This window comes from Sphaeramia orbicularis, chromosome 8, assembly GCF_902148855.1.
Source record: "Sphaeramia orbicularis chromosome 8, fSphaOr1.1, whole genome shotgun sequence".
In the NCBI taxonomy this organism is placed as follows: Eukaryota; Metazoa; Chordata; class Actinopteri; order Kurtiformes; family Apogonidae; genus Sphaeramia; species Sphaeramia orbicularis.
In genome coordinates, this window is record NC_043964.1 from 51,923,896 (window position 1) to 51,943,002 (window position 19,107).

The 19,107-nt window shown below is 41.8% G+C and overlaps 1 protein-coding gene across 1 annotated transcript in view; it reads left to right on the plus strand.

The window, feature by feature from the left end:
* Nucleotides 1-17,136, plus strand: part of LOC115424878 (deleted in malignant brain tumors 1 protein-like) — a 31,807-nt gene extending 14,671 nt beyond the window's left edge. The window contains exons 6-13 of the mRNA XM_030142273.1: nt 1,372-1,683; nt 3,417-3,454; nt 4,708-4,784; nt 8,151-8,212; nt 8,282-8,587; nt 9,088-9,408; nt 16,198-16,283; nt 16,383-17,136. Of these exons, the coding sequence (XP_029998133.1) occupies nt 1,372-1,683; nt 3,417-3,454; nt 4,708-4,784; nt 8,151-8,212; nt 8,282-8,587; nt 9,088-9,408; nt 16,198-16,283; nt 16,383-16,421 (1,241 nt within the window). The 3' untranslated portion in view covers nt 16,422-17,136. The remainder of the gene's footprint in view (nt 1-1,371; nt 1,684-3,416; nt 3,455-4,707; nt 4,785-8,150; nt 8,213-8,281; nt 8,588-9,087; nt 9,409-16,197; nt 16,284-16,382) is intronic.
* The last annotated feature ends 1,971 nt before the right edge of the window (nt 17,137-19,107 follow it).

The window sequence follows — 19,107 nt, forward strand, 5'->3', positions numbered from 1 at the left end:
CCACGTCTGGGATGAAAACTGCACTGCTCCTCCCTAATCTGAGGTTCAGCTGTCGACCGTACCCTCTTCTCCTGTACCCTGGTGTAGACCTTACCGGGGAGGCTGAGGAGTGTGATCCCCCTATAGTTGGAACACACCCTCTGGTCCCCAATCTTTAAGATGGGGACCACCACCCCGGTTTGCCACTTCAAAGTCACCGCCCCTGATGTCCACACAATGTTGCAGAGGCGTGTTAGCCATGACATTCCTGTAACATCCACAGCCTTGAAATACCCAGGGTGGATCTCATCAACCCCCCCGGCTCCACCGATGCAGAGTAGTTCCACTACCTCTGCGACGTCTGCCCCGAAGATTGGTCCATCTGTCTCCTGGTCTCTCAGCTCCGTTTCCTCCATGTGTTCCTCCATGTGTTGGTGGGATTGAGGAGCTCCTCAAAGTATTCCTTCCACCGCCCGCCTACATGCTCAGTTAAAATTATTATTATTATTATTATTATTATTATTATTATTATTATTATTATTATTATTATTATTATTATTATTGTTATTATTGTTATTCTTATTATTATTACGACGTTTTCAATTTTGTCTTGGTCAGCTTTTAAATGACTAGGTAATATAGCGATTTTTAGAGAAATAAAAAAACATAGATGATTATGGCTTGAACAGGACAGGTGGTACAGTCATTATTACAGGTGCGTCCTAAAAAGAAGGTTGTGGATTCAACTCCAACACCAGTCATGACTGATGAGATGTAATAACAGATCGGAATTAACCAAACTACTAAACATCCCTCTACACCAGGGGTGTCCAGTCCTGGTCCTCAAGACCTACTATCCTGCATGTTTTAAGCCTATCATCAAGCTCTGCAGAAATCTGAGAACGACCGTCAGGTGTGCTGGAAGAGGGATCCATCTAAAACATGCAGGATAGTAGCTCTGGAGGACCAGGAATGGACACCCCTGGTCTACATCACGCAATTAATTCAGATGGATTTTCATTTTTTTTTTTTTGTTCAAATAACTTCAACAAATTCAACTAATGAATAAATCTGTGTCCAAAAACAAAGACAGATGTAGACACAAGAAAGGATATTTCATTGAGACAACAAGACATACATTAACAGAACAAGTTTTTTTTTTTCATTTGACATAAAAATTTAAGGCAGCCCTTTCACTCATATTTTTCCGTTGAAACAAGAAGTTCTACTTTACAGTATACGTGTGTTTCATTGTAATGTGAGTTAAGATTGGAAAATAATAGTCAGTGTTTTACTGATGTTAATCAAACACTTTTAATTTAGGCTATAGTTGTTTGTTTTAAGTAAAGACCTTTAAAATGTTTGGTGAATATCTGTTTACTGTTCCTAAAGATCACGTCAGACTGGTTGGTCCTGGTTCTACTCGGTGCTCTGGTAGGGTTGAGGTCTTCCATGGTGGTACCTGGGGAACAGTCTGTGATGATGGATGGGACTTAAATGATGCTCAGGTGGTTTGTAGACAGCTGAACTGTGGGACGGCAGCGAGTGCCCCAGGCTCCGCCCACTTTGGTCCAGGTTCTGATCCAATCTGGCTCAATGATGTGGCCTGTTCAGGAAGTGAGAGTTCTCTGACTGAGTGTCAACACCCAGGATTTGGAACAGAGGACTGTGGACACGATGAGGACGCTGGTGTCATTTGTTCAGGTGAGAAATCCTTTTCCACTGTTGCCCATAAAGTTGGAATACAATACTGGGACCTTTCCTCATGAAATGCTTGTGCCAATGTGGTTGATTCTGAACAGATAAAGTGGAGCTGGGCCCATAAAGTTGGGTGTGGTTGCTGGTCCTTGGGGTTCTCTTTGTCAGCCCCTGGTCCTTGGAGGGGGGTGCAGTTGTGGTTCCATGTCTGTGTTCTTCAGTGTCTTTCCTTGTTCTCTTTCATTCCTCTGATGCAGTCACTCTGTCACAGCAGATTCATGTGAACAGCTGATGTTGGCTGGATTTGTTTCTGGTGTTATTTGGGCAGTCGTTTATGTTATTATGTTCATGTTTTCTTTTCTTATATTCATCATATAATAGGTCTTATTTATGTTCATTCTTTCTTTCTTTTTCTTCTGCCCAGTTTTACTCACTTCTGGTTCTTGTTATTGTTTCCATTATAATTATCACATGGCTGTTATTGTTGGTATTGTTGATATTTTCTTGTGAGGGTCTTTGCCACCTTTTTCTTCCTTGTTCTCCCCACTTTATCCCTCTACCTTTAACCCTTAAAGACCCAAACGTCCACCTTTAACGCTTAAAGACCCAAAAGTCCACCTTCAACCCATAAAGACCCAAACGTCCTCCTTTAACCCTTACAGACTGAAATGTCCACCTTTAATCCTTAAAGTCCCAAACGCCCTCCTTTAACCCTTACAGACTGAAATGTCCACCTTTAATCCTTGCAGACCCAAACGCCCTCCTTTAACCTAAACCATCTACTGATCTAAACTGTTTAATTCCTGTTGATCCACTTATAATTTCAATCCATGTCAATAATTGGTGTAAAATACAGTTCTTCATCTTTTCATGGTCATCAGATGTGACCATATTTGGACGTTCAGAGGCTCCGTAGTTACTGTGGAAAAACTGTCATCGTCTCCAACGTTGATTTACCAGTAAAACCCATGGAGTTGGATCAATGACAGTGGATGGAGACACTGTTATTTTTTTCTTTTTTATTAAATATATTAAATAATAAATAAAATGAACAAAAATGTACTAAAATAACAAGTGACATGAAAAAATATGCAAAAAAAAAATTGTAAATTATGTAAAAAATAAAATAAAATAGAAAAAGTGATCAATAAAATGAACAAAATGAATAACAAATGGACAAAAATAATCAGCAACATGAGCAAAATAAGCCTCAAACTGAATGAAATTGAATAAAAACTAATAAACCCATGGAGTTGGATCAGTGCCAGTGGATGGACACACTGGGTTTATGTTCAGTTCATGACAGATTGGACTGAAAAAGACACTGTTTATTCAGTTTGATCTGTTTCTGATAGAAGAACCTTTGAATTTATTCGGAGCTTTAATGAACACAGAGGATCATATTCTAATAAATGGTGGTAAATTGCTTCAGAAACACAACAGCATTTGTGTGTAACTGATACTGCTCAACCTAAATGTGTCAGTTTCATCTTGTCGTTGTTCATCTGCTGCTGTTCAATCATGTCATATATTTGTATTTGAACCTTCATCTGTGTCACATGTGCTGGTTTGGTATTTAGACGACGTTTGTCAAAGTCAAAGCACAAACACAGTTCAGACAGATTTAGATCCAACCTGATCAGCCTCAGTTTCCTGTTTCTTCACTCATGTGGACATGTTTGATTTGTCATCAGAATATTGTCCTATTTTCATGGCTGTCCTTTGTGTTTTTCCTGCAGGGCTCCTGTCTGAAAACAACACCACTTCAACAGGTAAGAAATGCAGAAAGGAGGGATGTGAAATGGGTTGAAGCTGAACATCCTGGTTCAGGTGGTTTTCATCTGAACAAACTGGAGCCAATGCAGAGGATTCAGGAAGGATGGGTTTACAGAAGCTCCACTGAGCACGCTCAGCTCCTGTTCCTGACATTTGGACAAGTGTGGCTTTAAAGATCCACAAGTGAAGGAAACACTGACAAACAGGAGCAGACTGAGCCATTCAATTCACTGACTGAATGAATGAGGGATGAACTGAGTCCGTTTGGACTCAGAAAATCTGTCAGTGGGACTGAAAACACTGTTCAGACATGGAAACCATATGTGGTCAATAATCCAGTCCACGTGGTCCAGATGGGCTGGTGTGGTTCTGGACTGGACTCTGACTGGTCTGTCTTATTTCTACAGGGTCTGTCCACTTCAGGTTGGTGGGAGGGGCCAGTCGTTGTCACGGTGACCTGGAGATGAAACGACAGGATGGAAACTGGAAACCAGTGGATGGGTTATACTGGTACAGGAAGTTAGGAAACAGAGTTTGTGCAGAACTGGACTGTGGATCTGCAGTTTCACTGAGAGAAAGAGGGACTGATTCACATATAGATAACTGGTGGATCAGATCAGACTGTGATGAATCTGAACTGAGTGACTGTTTTAGATCTAGTACAGCTCTCTCTTCATTCCTGGAGCTAAATTGTTCAGGTAAGAGCATTAACACTGAACCCTAACCCTTCCACTGTCACTGTGGGCTCCAGACTCTGTGGACTCTCAGATCCTGGTCGGTCCAAGACTTCAACTCAGATTTAATGTGAACTCACACAAACTGATCAATACAATCAATCAATCGTTATTTATATAGCACTGTTCATACAGCGAAAATGTAGCACAAAGTGATTTACATATAAACAATCTGTACAACCCCCCCCACACACACACAAACAAACAAACAAACAAACAAACAAACAAACACAAACACACACACATACACACACACACACATTATTACTAAACTAAATATAATATAAATATACAACATTAAACAGATCAAACAGAAGCATTAGTTAAAGCCAAATTCAAAGGTGGGTGTTGAGCCTGGTTTTCAAATGTTTCCATTCTCTGCAGCCCTCAGGTTCTCCTCAGGTTCTCCTCAGGTTCTCTTCAGGTTCCCCTCAGGTTCTCCTCAGGTTGTTCCATAGGTGAGGGGCATAATGCTGTAAAGCTACCTTAGCCTGAGTTTGAGTGTTTCTTCATGGAACAGTTCTCAGGCCAGTGCCAGAGGACCTCAGGGTCCACCAGGGTTCAGAAGGTCAAAGCAAGTCTACGAGATAAGAAGGAGCAAGACCATGAAGACATTTAGAAACCATTCAAAGGACCTTCAAACCAACCCTGAAACCCAGGGGGAGCCAATGCAGTGGTTTTCAAACCTCTGTAATGTGAACCCACCTTCTGGTCTTCATCAGCACACGAGTGGCTGAGTTCTGGAGAAGCTGGAGGTGTGAAGTTCTATCTTTAGGAAGATCAGAGAGCAGAGCATTACTGTAGTCAGTTCTACTGGAGATAAAAGCAGGCATCAACATCTACGTATTGGCTGGACACAGAACTGGACGGACTCTGGCTATATTCTGGAGATGATCAAAACCTGTTTTTAGATGGATCCAAAATGAGGAATAAAAGTAAAAATAAACAACCAATAATATCCATGTCCACAAACAAACAGCTGATGAACATCATGTCACACACAGAAGAAACAAACACTAACACATATGAATGTGAGTCCACTACAGTCCAATAAAATCCACTATATAGTCCAAGCCCCAGACCCCGGTCTACTCCAGTCCACTAGAGTCCCTTAGAGTCCACTTCAGACTGTAGTTTGATTCCAGTCTTCTTCCATCTGTGTCCACAGACTCTGTCAGACTGGTTCATGGGTCCAGTGTGTGTTCAGGCAGACTGGAGGTCTGGTCTAATCAGTCCAGGTCCTGGTCCTCAGTGTGTGAAGGACACTTGGACCTTCATGGTGCCCAGGTGGTCTGTAGGGAGCTGGGCTGTGGGGCTCCTGGGCTCCTCCAGGGGGCGCTCTATGGAGAAGCGGAGGCTCCTGTGGTGCAGACGTTCCAGTGTGAAGGCCATGAGTCTGCTCTGCTGGACTGTGGAAGCTCAGGATCACAGACCTGCTCATCTGGAACAGCTGTGGACCTTACCTGCACAGGTGGGTGGAGCTTTGACTGACACCAGCTTCTATCAGTTCACTCACTTTGATCACATTTATCTGCCACTTGTATTTGATCAGATCCTGATGATGTCAGACTGGTGGGAGGAGCCAGTCACTGTAACGGCACAGTGCAGATGAAATATCATGGAGAATGGAGAGACGGGGAATATGGTGCTTATTCTGACCCCTGGACCCTGAAGGCAGCAGGTGTCATATGTCGTCGACTGGACTGTGGATCTGCTGTTTCTGCGAGAGAATCTGATTCATCTGGTCCTGTGTGGTTCATCAGCCCCACCTGTCTTCTCTCTTCATCTACACTGACAGACTGTGTGAGAGCAGATCCTGACTCCAGTGTCTCCACCCTGTTCCTCACCTGTTCAGGTAAGTCTACTGATGATGGTCCTGATTCTGTCAGAGTTCTTCCATGAGTCCATTCAGGTGTGTTTTATCTGAGCTGGGTCAAACCAAACCCAGTCAGACCAGGTCCACACATTGGACAGTTGGACTCAAACATCAAACACATGCAGCTGAATTCAGTTCCAGTCCATGAACGTGGTCACATGACTCTGCTTTCCAACAGGCTGTTGAACAGCTCAGAAGGACTGAGTCCATTTGTTTGAACTGGACTTTGTGTTGGTCCATGTGCTCTTTTTCCAGCTCTATGTGGGTCTGCTGGACTCTGAGGACACCATGGAAACATCACTGACACTAAACCATCTCCTTAAATGCAGATGTTTGACATGAGCCACATGTTTCCAGTGGTCTGAGATGAACCAGTGCACAGGTCACTGATCAAACACACCGCATTATGGTGCATTCACTGACCACTGGGATTCTATGTGTGCATCAAACCCACTGCCTTTGAACAGACCCCACTCACACATATTGAATGTTCAGTCTGACTTCAGAATGACTGTGTGTCCACCAGCGCTGACGTTCAACTAACTCTAACCTGTGACTGAGGATCCACAGAGTGGACCTGAGGCCTGTTTGAGTCCAGTCTGAATGTAGACAGCGCCCTCTGTTGGAATCCAGTTCAACAACAGCACACACTCACTGTGTCCTTCAGCTCCACATTCAACACTAAAGGGCCTTTTATTGGTGTGTTCTTTGTTCTGCTGTTTTCTTTGAGGACGTTGTGGCTCTGGTTGAACTGGTCCATGAGTCCTATTTAGTTCCTGTGTCACTAATGACTGACAGGAGGCTTTGAAAGAGTAAAGATCGCTTTAATCTTTGATTTTAACATGGTGTTTCCTCCAAAGTTCAATGGTTTAGTTCATGTTCAGCTGACATTTTGTCCACATTTCTGGAAAAAAAGCCTTTGTTCAAATACAAATGGACCTATTATCAGTTTCTTTTCAGATTATACGTGTTTCCTGCTTCTGTAAAAGTCCACTTTCCATCCTCTGTCATATTTCCAAATGTTATGTGGTCAGTCGGGCAAATAAACTCAGATTTTCTGCTGAGAACTGAAAACCTTCTGCAGATGAATGTGAGAACACATGTGCACAGACATGGTTCTGCACAGGGAACGTGGAAGAACATTTGAACATGCAGCCATTATTAGTAGTAGTTGTAGTATTTAGAATTATTGCATATTTGATCCTTCTAATCATCTCTGTGGGTAACCAACCATTATTTATCTCTTATAACTGTAGTATTTATCACTGTGACAATATACTGTATAGAACTGTTCTGTTATATATTGTACTCCATTTTTAAAAATGAACAGATATTTTATTAAGTCTTTCAAACCTGACGTGTCATCGCTGACACACCCTGTGCATATACTGTTTGGATGGATGGAACTGTTTCACCGTTTAAGACGTTGTGCTTTACAGGTTTTATTGAGTCATTACGGTCATTTCACTCAGGCCTGAACTAGAACCTGGAGAAGCTGTTTTAGCAGAATTAGAACATGCAGGAAATTGTAAAGCGCTTTGAGTGTCCAAAAAAGCGCTATAAAAATCTAATCCATTATTATTATTATTATTATTATTATTATTATTATTATTGAATTGGAAATGAGTAGCTTTTGAATGTTCAAAGTGTTCTGGAAATATGGGCAAAAGGAGGAACTCACAGCATATTTTCTACCCTTTTTCTAGTGAAAAATAATAAAAAAGTGCAGGCGGTCCATTTTAGGCTGAGGGTTGAAAGGGTTCCAGAGTCCACCCTCACACTGTCGTCTGTCCAGGGGCTTTTGTGTCTTTAAACATGTGTGTGTGTTGTTGTGGGTCCACAGACTCTGTCAGACTGGTCCATGGGTCCAGTCGGTGTTCAGGCAGACTGGAGGTCCGGTCCAACCAGTCCTGGTCCTCAGTGTGTGAAGAGGATTTGGACCTTAACGATGCCCAGGTGGTCTGTAGGGAGCTGGGCTGTGGGGCTCCTGGGCTCCTCCAGGGGGGGCTCTATGGAGAGGGGGAGGCTCCAGTCTGGACCAGTGAGCTCCAGTGTGAAGGCAATGAGTCTGCTGTCCTGGACTGCAGAAGGTCCAGCTCCGCTGGGAAGACCTGCTCACCTGGAACAGCTGCTGGACTCACCTGTTCAGGTACCAAGGGGGCGTGGCTTTCATGTGACAGTGTGTTTCTTTGACTCATGTCTTTGTGTCTCTGCTCAGATCCAGGTGGTGTCAGGTTGGTGGGACAGCCGAGCCGCTGTGCTGGTACTTTGGAGATCCAACAGCAGGGACACTGGAGACCAGTAGTAGACCGCTTTAAACGCTGGGACCTGAAATCTGGATCTGCTGTGTGTCAACATCTGGACTGTGGATCAGCTGTTTCAGTCAACAGAACACATAATTCTACAGACAGACCTGTGTGGGTGGTGTCTGTTCCTTGTGTAAAACTGACATCTGGACTGAGGGACTGTGTTGATCTAGAGGATTCCTATGAAGACTCATCTGGTGTGGACGTGGTGTGTTCAGGTACAAATGAACACAAACTGTGTCTGAACTGAATTCTCAGTGACCAGATGGTTCTGACTCTGACGTTTAAAGTTACATCTAATGAATCTTTTCATTTCATCAGTTGATTATTTTGTCTCAGTTCATTATTTTTTCTGTCAAATGCGTCAAATATTGACCTTTGTAACGTCCAGATCCCAAATGAACGTCTTCATTTGGACCAGATGAGGCTGAAAACACAAACAGATTTCACATTAGTCTCATTTAGGACAAAAGGACCAAATGTTGACATGTGAGACTCTAAAACCACCACATATTTGTCATTTTTACCCATAATGCCTTTGAAGGTCAGCTGTGCTCTAAATGACCCATTCCTCCATGTTTTCATTGGTCAGTGTTCATCCCATCCCAAACTCATGTGGATCAGATCCATCTGTGTCTCTGAGGAGGATGGATTCTCTGACTGCTTGTTTGTGCTCATGTGTGCTGCTTGGTCCAATCATGTCTCTGTGTGTGGACAGATCTGCTGCCTCAGCCCAACATCTCCCTGTCTGACGGGGTCTTTGAGGTCTACCAGCAGGGGTTCCGGGTGCTCGTCGGCTCCGAATTCACCATCACATGCTCCGTCCAACCACAGTACCCAGGAGGCTCCTTCCAGCTGATCTCCAACACCAAGGAGCCGTTGAACATCACCCAGCCAGCTGTCAATCACTCCGTCCACTTCCTGTTGTCTGCCATGGGCTACGCCCACCGAGGGAACTACACATGTGTTTATCACGTAGACGTTTATAACCACAGCTTCTCGTCGTCTCAGAGCCCCGCCCTGTATCTCACTGTCGGAGGTAACGTTGGGAAAATCACACACAAAACACCCACAATGCATCAGTAACATTCACATGACCATGTTCCACAACATTCCCAGTGAGCAGAGTGAACAGGTGTGAGCAGAACCACGATGGTAGGACTGAGATCAGGTAAAGCCGGTCCAGTTGAACCTGTCAGAGACTGGGCTGAACCAACAAACACTCCTTTAATCTGAGCTCAGTTCAAACCACAGTTGAGTTTAAACCCAGGTTTAAAACCAGTCCATCCAAGTTTAATGTAGAGCTCCTTTACATAAACACTAATGTCACTGGAACTATTACTCAGGTGTGACATAGGACGCTCATGTCCAGGTCCTGTTGTTTCCATATACAGTTGAAACCAGAAGTTTACATACATTATATACAAATCGGACCAATGGCCCTGCAGCTTACCGGCCAAATCAAAAGCTTTGGGAAATGTATCCAGATGCCATTTATTATCATCCAGTTCTGTGTTTTTATTATATTACAGAAATAGTCCATGTTTTGGTCATTCTCCAATACGATCTGTAAAATATTCAAATTCCAACTTGATATCATTGATACTTACTGATTTATTGTATCAATCCACTTCCTATCTCTTATAATGGGAAAATGTTTCAAAGTCACACCAAATCCAGAATCAGATCCGGATGGAAATAATTCCAATACCTTGTGTTGACATCATTATACAGAAGCTGTATACCAAGTTTGAAGTCAATCAGAACTGGAGTTTCAGAGAAAAAGATGGCTGAAATTTTTTCCCCATAAGAGCCCATGATAAATTTTCCGTAAGTTCCCGGATCCAGAAGAAGATCCTGATCAGCATGTGGCCATTATGTTTTGGTCATCTCCCCATCAGGGCTGGACTGTAGAAATTAAAACTTGATATCATTTATATTTACTGGGTTATTGCATCGATCCACTTCCTATCTCTTATAATGGGGAAATTTTTCAAACTTGCACCAAATCCAGAATCAGATCCAGATCCAAACAATTTCACTAACTTTTGTAGACATCATCATAAAGAAACTGTATACCAAGTTTGAAGTTAATCGGAATTGTAGTTTCGGAGAAGAAGACGATTGAAAGTTTTGTAACGGACGACAGATGACGACGACACCGGACGATGCATGACAACAATAGCTTATGGCCTATTGGCCGGTAAGCTAAAAACACACAGACGTTTTTTTCTCACTGTCTGACATTAAATCAGACTAAACTTTTCCTGTTTTAGATCAATTAGGATTACCAAAATTATTTCTATTTGCTAAATGCCAGAATATTGTAGGAAGCTCTAAAGTGTCTTTGTCGAAGGAGTTTCACATATCTGACGTCCAGAGGAGCACCAATCATTTTCTTAAAGTCTCAGGTTTGACTAAGAGGTTGGTAATGCAGCATTTCTGCTGCTAAGGTTAAATCCTTGCTGCCACACCATACATTTCATACAAAAAAATCATCACCATCGGATTAGCCTTATTATACATATGTGTAATCTATAATAGGGCCAAATAGGCCCTAAAATGAAAGTTGGCAAAGCTTCAAGAGGGAGGTAAAAGGTAAATGAGCATGAAGTTTCATTATCACTTCCACAGGCAGTATGGTCCACACCGCTCCTTACCCCCATAAGTAGGATGGAAACCAGCCCAGCCCTGCCGGCCCCCATGCAGGCCCCGCCCCTGACCGACCCCCAGCCAAACCGCACGTGTGTAACCCCTTCCCCACACGCACACCGTAATCTAGTCATTAATCTAACATTTATACTAGGGTTGTGAATCTTAGTTGTAAGGCTGATATGATACACACCTCGATACAGCATCTGTGATCTGATATATTAAAGTTACATGTGCAGTGTTTCCTGTAGAATTGATCTGTAGGTGTGGCAGTGTGGTAAGGGGGGGTGGGGGGGGCTCAGCTGCACATGAACAATTCGGCCGGCGGGGGTGCATACGTTTTGGTCGGTAACCGTGTCCATGCATCCGTTTCCATCCCACTTATAATACTATGGGGGCACAGGGCAGTGCGGTCTGTGCCCCCGCAGAAGTCAAAGTGAAACTTGATGCTCATGTACCTTTTCCATACTTCCTGAGGCTTCACAAACTTCCATTTGAGGGGGCAGGGCGTTTGTCCTTGCCTATTATATATTATATATATATTACACATATGTATAATAAGGCTAATGCCTAACCCTAATGGTGGTGATCTTTTTTGGATGAAATGTACAAGGGTTGGACAAAATAATGGAAACACCTTAAAAAAATCAACAAAATATAATTTAATATGGTGTAGGTCCGCCTTTTGCGGCAATTACAGCCTCAATTCTCCGAGGTATTGATTCATACAACTTGTGAATTGTTTCCAAAGGAATTTTAAGCCATTCTTCAGTTAGAATACCCTCCAACTCTTTTAGAGACGATGGCGGTGGAAATCGACGTCTTACTTGAATCTCTGAAACTGACCATAAATGCTCAATAATGTTGAGGTCTGGGGACTGTGCCGGCCATACGAGATGCTCAACTTCATTAGAATGTTCCTCATGCCATTCTTTAACAATTCTAGCTGTATGGATTGGGGCATTATCATCTTGAGGTGAAGGTGTTTCCATTACTTTGTCCAACCCCTGTATGTAGTGGCGGCAAGGATTTTGCCGTGGCGCAAACCTTATCTGCGGAAACGCTGATGTGGCATCTCGCGATGCAATATGATACAATTCACACCCAAATCATGAAACAGAGCGATTAAGCACATTCTGATTGAACAAATTCATTCAGGTAAAAAAAAATGCAGTGACATTCAGTGATCTTGATTATTTATTTATCAAATAAAACCATGGCTTTTCCCAAAGTGTCTTTAGTTCCGTTTCAGAACACGTGCCTCACATTCAGTCAGTTAAACGGTTCAGACTTTGTTTCCAAAGTCGTTTCTCTGTTTCACTCAACTTCTTGCTCCCTCGCTGAATCCGTTTGTAATGAAATGTATTTATAATGAAGGTAAAACAGAAAAAGGTTCGGTCACTTTAAGGGACACCTTGGCAAGGTATTATGGGATGTGCTGTTAGATGTGTATGTGACTGTTTAAGGAAGTGTCCGTGGTCTTTACTGCAGTATCTGTGGAATGTACTGCAGTATCTGTGGTATTTAGTGCAGTATCTGTGGAATGTACTGCAGTATGTGTGGAATGTACTGTAGTATCTGTGGAATGTACTGTAGTGTCTGTGGAATGTACTGCAGTATCTGTGGTTTGTACTGCAGTATCTATGGTCTGTACTGCATTATCTGTGGTCTGTACTGCATTATCTGTGGTCTGCACTGCAGTATTCAGTACACTTGATATAGTGAAAAGTACACGTTAATAATCCACATGTGTTCTCCTCCTTCTGTGTCTGTCACATTCACATACACACAGGACAGGATTCATGGACGGAGCATGTGCCCGGTGCATGCGCGGAGCTCATACTGTCATGTACAGTGTACACATCCATGAATCTGCTGCACACGTTAATGTGGGTCTGCAGAAAAGAAAAACTTTACCCAGATAAAGAGTAACACTTTTAAATGCAAGTAAAAATATATTCTATTGAACGGATTGAATTTTATCAATACAAACATTCAGTGACCGATGCATCGTGATATTATTCCAAACTTTTCATTCACTCGCAGCTTCTCTAACGGTGCACTAAGATCGTGCACGACTGTGTCGGTTTATCGATACATATCGAATAATCTTCCCATCCCTAGTTTATACCATTTCAGTTTTATATGTTGGGCCCAAATCAAACCTCTAAAATCTCAGGAGAAAAAAGTACACAATATAAATATATCCTCCAAAACATCAGTTCCACTGATAAAGATCCTAACACCATCCATGGAAAAGATGAACATCCTGGTATGTCCTCACGACGGTGTCCCAGGGGGAAGGCAGCAGTTCTGTCCATAGAAGAGAATCCATAAAAAAAAAGCCTGAACACACATGTATAGACAATTACTAAGACGGGCCTTATAATAAACATTTACCTTTAACACTATGAAACATTCAATATAAAAAGTACAACAGTACATTGTAAAAATGTCTTTCTTTTTCAGTACAGTACCTGACAAAAATACCTGAACCCACTGAACTGTTTCTTTCCATCTTTTTGTTTTAAACATATTTTTTTATAGATCAGTTTCATGATGACGTAGGACATATGCTGCGTACGCACCTTGGAGGCAGAAAGCACTCTGAGTTCATAGCAAAGCACTGACTGTAATTGTGAATAATGCCGTCATCTTGCTGTGCCGTGGGTTGTCAGAACAGAAAGAACACACAGAAGGATTTAAACTTCTACAGAATTCCTGCTGATAAACATCTCTTCCAGAAAAATCGGCGAAAGTTATGGCTGCAGGGATTAAGACACGAGAACTGGTCTGAGGAGGAACTTCAGAATGCTGGTCTGTGCAGTGCACACTTCAGATCTGGAAGTACTGGAGATCTACCACAGAGGTCGCCTTAACCGAAAATATTCCGTCATTGACAAATTTTTTTTTTTTAATGACGGAAAATTCTGAAGGCCATCCGTCATTTTGACAGATTAAAATACTGAGGCTAATCATTGTTTAGCTGACTTTAGCCAAAATTAGATGTTACTTTGCTAGCGCAAATTGTGCAGACAGCCCAGTCTCCTTAGTTCTTTTAAAGCCCAGTAAATGTGATGGCACTGATAAACGCAGTGAAAAAAGAGGGACTGATGTAGTGAAGGATGACGGACAAGCAAGTTATACACCAGTTCTGATGGGATTTGTTGTGTTATATGTACACATTTTCCACCTTTCATGTGTTATGGCATGTCAGTTTGTGTCCAGATCTGTGGTTCACAGAACCTGAACCCAAACCCTCAGTGCATGGTATCTGACACTGTGTGAACAAACACAAAGAAAGCTTAGAATGTCTACAGATAACACACCAATAAAAAGTGGCGTAAATAATAATGCGAGTCGTGATATCACGTTGGTTTATCAGCCAGCAGCAACTACAGCTGCTGCATCACTGACATGTTTTTGAACATTAAATACTACTAAATATATCTCATTATCATTAAAAAAAAAATTGAAATAACGGATAATAATATGACGGAATTTTTATGACCCTGTCCCTCAAGATGACAGACTATAACTAGAAGCACTCGGAGAGCGCAGACCTCCGCCAAGGCTGATCAGTGGCCCCCCCTGTGGGCCCCCCCACCCCTGATCACCACCAAAATTTAATCATTTCTTCCTTATCCCATTTCCAACAAACCCTGAAAATTTCATCCAAATCTGTCCATAACTTTTTGAGTTATGTTGCACACTAACGGACAGACAAACAAACAGACAGACAAACAAACAAACAAACCCTGGCAAAAACATAACCTCCTTGGCGGAGGTAAAAATGTCTAGTGCAACCTCTGCTCCCCACCCATCTGTGACAGTCTGCTTTTCTACTGTAGGACAGTCTATCCCGATGCGGTTAAGTCAAATTATGCAGCTGTGAAAGAGACAATGGGATCGGCTTTTGGACAGAAACAGTTCATGGGCAGTTTTAGAGCTAACATATTTGCTCGTTCACAAGTTCTGGGGCAAAGCCTGGAGGTGTATATGAGCCGCCTGGAGCTGGGATTGGGGTTTTTGCCTCCAAGGTGCGCGCGCATCACTGTAGTTAGTAAACACTGAAACTCATCTATTTTTTTGTTACAGAGTACAATGGAAACATAAAAAGGTCACTGAATTGTGTTTCCTTTCGGTCCAACTGGTTGAATACATGTCAGTCACATGTCTCCACATCCACAGCAGTAGAACACATGGCGCCATGTTAGCTTAGAAAGCCGCCTGTTAGCTTAGCTTAGCTTAGCTCCACCACAACTCAACTGATTTGAAACGTTTTTACAGCTTAATATCAGAACAAGTTTCACATCCTGAGTGGGTTTCGATATATCAACTTCCATATGTCATCTAACATTCTACATTCAGCTCATAAATGTATTAATCGAACTAAATCAGCTAAGCTAAACTAAGCTAAGCTAAACGGTGCTGCTAACTTACCTTATTCAGTCAGCGAAGAGAGTGAATTCACGGACTTCCTGTACAATTCACAAACGTTTGTCCGGTATAAATCTATAGTTTGCAGCTACAAGTTGTCAGAAAGTTTCCCTCTTTATCTCTGTTGGTCAGTTTCTTCATTTTTATGTCTTAATTATTAAAGAAATGCGGCAGAAATCAGAGTAATCTCATCCTACACCTATGAGGCGTTCAGGGTGTGTAGGAAAACACTGGACTAGGCAAACTAAGGGGCATTTAGAGAAACTACGTGATTTAAGTTTACACAGAACCTGGGCTACATCACCTCAGTAAAACACTGTTGAATGATGTTTGGTGAAAGTGAAGACATTTTAATCAGTACAGAGAAGCCTTTTTTTTTTTTCTTCAATTGTAAACAAATTAGTGAATAAATAAATCAAACTTTGTGTTTTTGGGACCTGCAGAGGAAAGACTCTTTCTGTCAGTTGGCTCAGTTTTCATTTACAACATTTTTTTTTTTTTCACATTAAACTGTGAAGAAAATCTGCAGTCATTCTTTTTTGTGGGTTTTTATACTGTTATTATTTCACTGTAAATCATTTTGGTCTGTATGTGGAACCTGAACTAAAATGAGTTCCACAGCTTTGACTGTGGAATTTTTGCACTTTGTAAATTCATCCCAGGGGTCGGATTGGAACCTTTGGTGGGCCGCATGTTTGAGAGCCCTGGTTTAAAGGTTGTTTCTATTGTGTTTCAGACTTGGTGACAAATCTGATCATCAGGGTGGTGCTTACCGTCTCGGCTCTGCTCATATTTGATGTGTGCCTCTTCTTCTACTATAAGGTACGTTCCCATCGGTCCTCAGTGGATCCATTGGACTGTAGACGCATTCACACACACATCCGTCTGAACTGGACATGTCCGCTGCCATGTTTGTTCCAGGTCTCTGGGAAGCGGATCCGAATGAACGCTAATCGCTGAGACCGGCGACCGTCACCACCACAATGACGGTTCAGGAACAAACATCCCATAATAGTCCCAGTTGTTCAGTGTGAGTCCAGCTGATATTTGGGTCTCATCAACAGTTTGACAGCTGAACCAATAAACGCCTTCATTCTGTTCTGATGCTTCGTGATCCATCAGCGTCTGAGCTTCTGTTCAGAGTTCATACACGTGGAAACTCCACTTTGTTCTGATCAGATTCTGACTTGGTTTGGAAAATACTTCTTTGTCGGAATAGTCCACAGAGTTCTTGGCTCTATGTCTTATACTTTTATTCAAACAGTAGAACAACATTTACACTGAAATATGACTTTTTGTGTGTAAAAATCAGACTTTGATTCCCTGTTGGTGATCCTAAACCTTCATCCATGGTCGACTGAAGAGTTGACCAGCGGACATTTGGTCTGATAAATCTGTCAGGTTTCATTTTTATCTCTGTACATATTTGAGTTATTTGTTTGGACTCCATGTATGATTGTTTTATTGCTGCCTTTACTGTCGTACACTGATTGACTGAATTGCCTTTAATACTTTCCCATCGTTAATGCTCTGTGTATCCATATATGCTCCTTTGACTCTGTTCATTAGTATTATTATGCCTCGTCCCTTATACAAAGAAAATGTATTTCTCTATATATTGACTGTCAATATATTTTGTATTATATTACAATATATTGAACAATACATAAGGAATTGCCGCTTTCCATATATTGAAATATGACAATATATTTACATATATATATATATATATATATATATATATATATATATATATATATATATATATATATATATATATATATGTCAATATATATTTTGTAATACACTTCATAATGTATGTATGCATATATACATACATATATTGTCTAGTTTATTACTAAATATATGTAATTATATATTTAGTAATACACTTCAAAAAATATGCATGTATATACTGTATATCTTTTTCATCCTATGTTGCCAAAATGACTAAGAAGGCATCTTTTTTCAGTTAACACTTTTTTCATGTATATCACAATGCATATTTTCATGAAATACGTTATTATGCATACCAAGTAACGTAAGTGTTGATAAATATCTGCTTTATGTAAACTTGTGTCAATGGAAAGAAACTGAGTTTCAATAAAACTATATGTAAAAATATAGGGCAGTTTTTGTCTTCATTGCAATATATGTTTTATATGTATCAATATATGATTAAAGCATATATTGCAGTATATTGGAAAATATATGCACTACTTTCCCATACATGGAAATGTATTTTTTAATATAATGCATTATATTTTTCAATATATTGCCATATATTTTATGTTTATGTTTACGCATTTGGCAGACGCTTTTTTCCAAAGCGACTTACAGGGGAAAACCAATTAAATCACTCAATCAATCAAATTTTATTTATATAGCGCCAGATCACAAAAAAGTTATCTCTTGACATTTTATATATAGAGTTGGTCAAAACCAGACTCTAAGCCAATTTACAGAAACCCAACAGAATCCTCCAGGAGCAAACACTTGTGACTGGTGACAGTGGAAGGAAAAACTTCCCTTTAACAGGCAGAAACCTGGAGCAGACCCAGACTCCTGGAGGATGGACGACTGACAGGACCAGCTGGGGTTAAAGAGAGAGAGTAGAGAAGGGGAAAAAGAGAGAGCGATAGAGATAGAGACTGGGGGAGAGGGGGAGAAGGGGGGAGTAGGGGGAGACACATGGAGGCGGTTGAGGATAAGTGAGTGGTGATGATGAGGGCAGGGAAGAGGCCGGACCACCGCAGCAGGTCCAGAGATAATCCTGGAAGAATCTGTGGTTATCCTGGGAAAAACCTTATTAGAATATTTAAAATGGAATGTTTGAAAGTGCTAGGACAGGAGGTGCTCTCGGAAGAGCTGGGTCTTCAGGAGCTTCTTGAAGATAGACAGGGATGACTCTGTTCTTGTAGCACTTGGTAGAGCGTTCCACCAACGTGGAACGACCCATGAAAAGAGCCTGGATTGTCTTGTACAAGGTCTGGGGACCACCAGACTACGTTCCCCAGACGAGCGGAGTGGTCGTGGGGCGACATAAGCTTTTATTAGTGCACCTAAGTAGACAGGAGCAGACCCACTGAGAATTTTGTAGGCTAGGATTAAAGATTTGAATTTGATGCGGGCAGCTATGGGTAGCCAGTGTAACTCAATAAGTAAGGGGGTGACATGTGCCCTTTTAGGCTGATTGAAGACCAGACGCGCTGCTGCATTCTGGACCATCTGTAGTGGTTTGACAACACAAGCTGGGAGGCCCGTTAGAAGAGCATTGCAGTAGTCAAGACGGGAGATAACCATAGTCTGCACCAGGAGCTGGGTGGCCTGTTGGGTTAGGTATGGCCTGATCTTTCTTAGGTTGAACAGAGTGAAACGGCATGATCGGGTGACAGAGGCAACGTGATCCGTGAAGGTCAACTGATTATCAATCATGACTCCCAAGTTACGTACTACACTGGTAGGAGCCAGAGGTATGGAGTCAATAGTGATGGAGATGTCCTGCTGTATGGTTGGCTTGGCTGGGAAGACCAGCAGTTCAGTTTTGGACAGGTTCAGCTGAAGGTGATGGGCTTTCATCCATGCAGATATGTCAGAGAGACAATCTGAGATCCGCACTGAGACTGTGGAGTCATCAGGTGGGAAT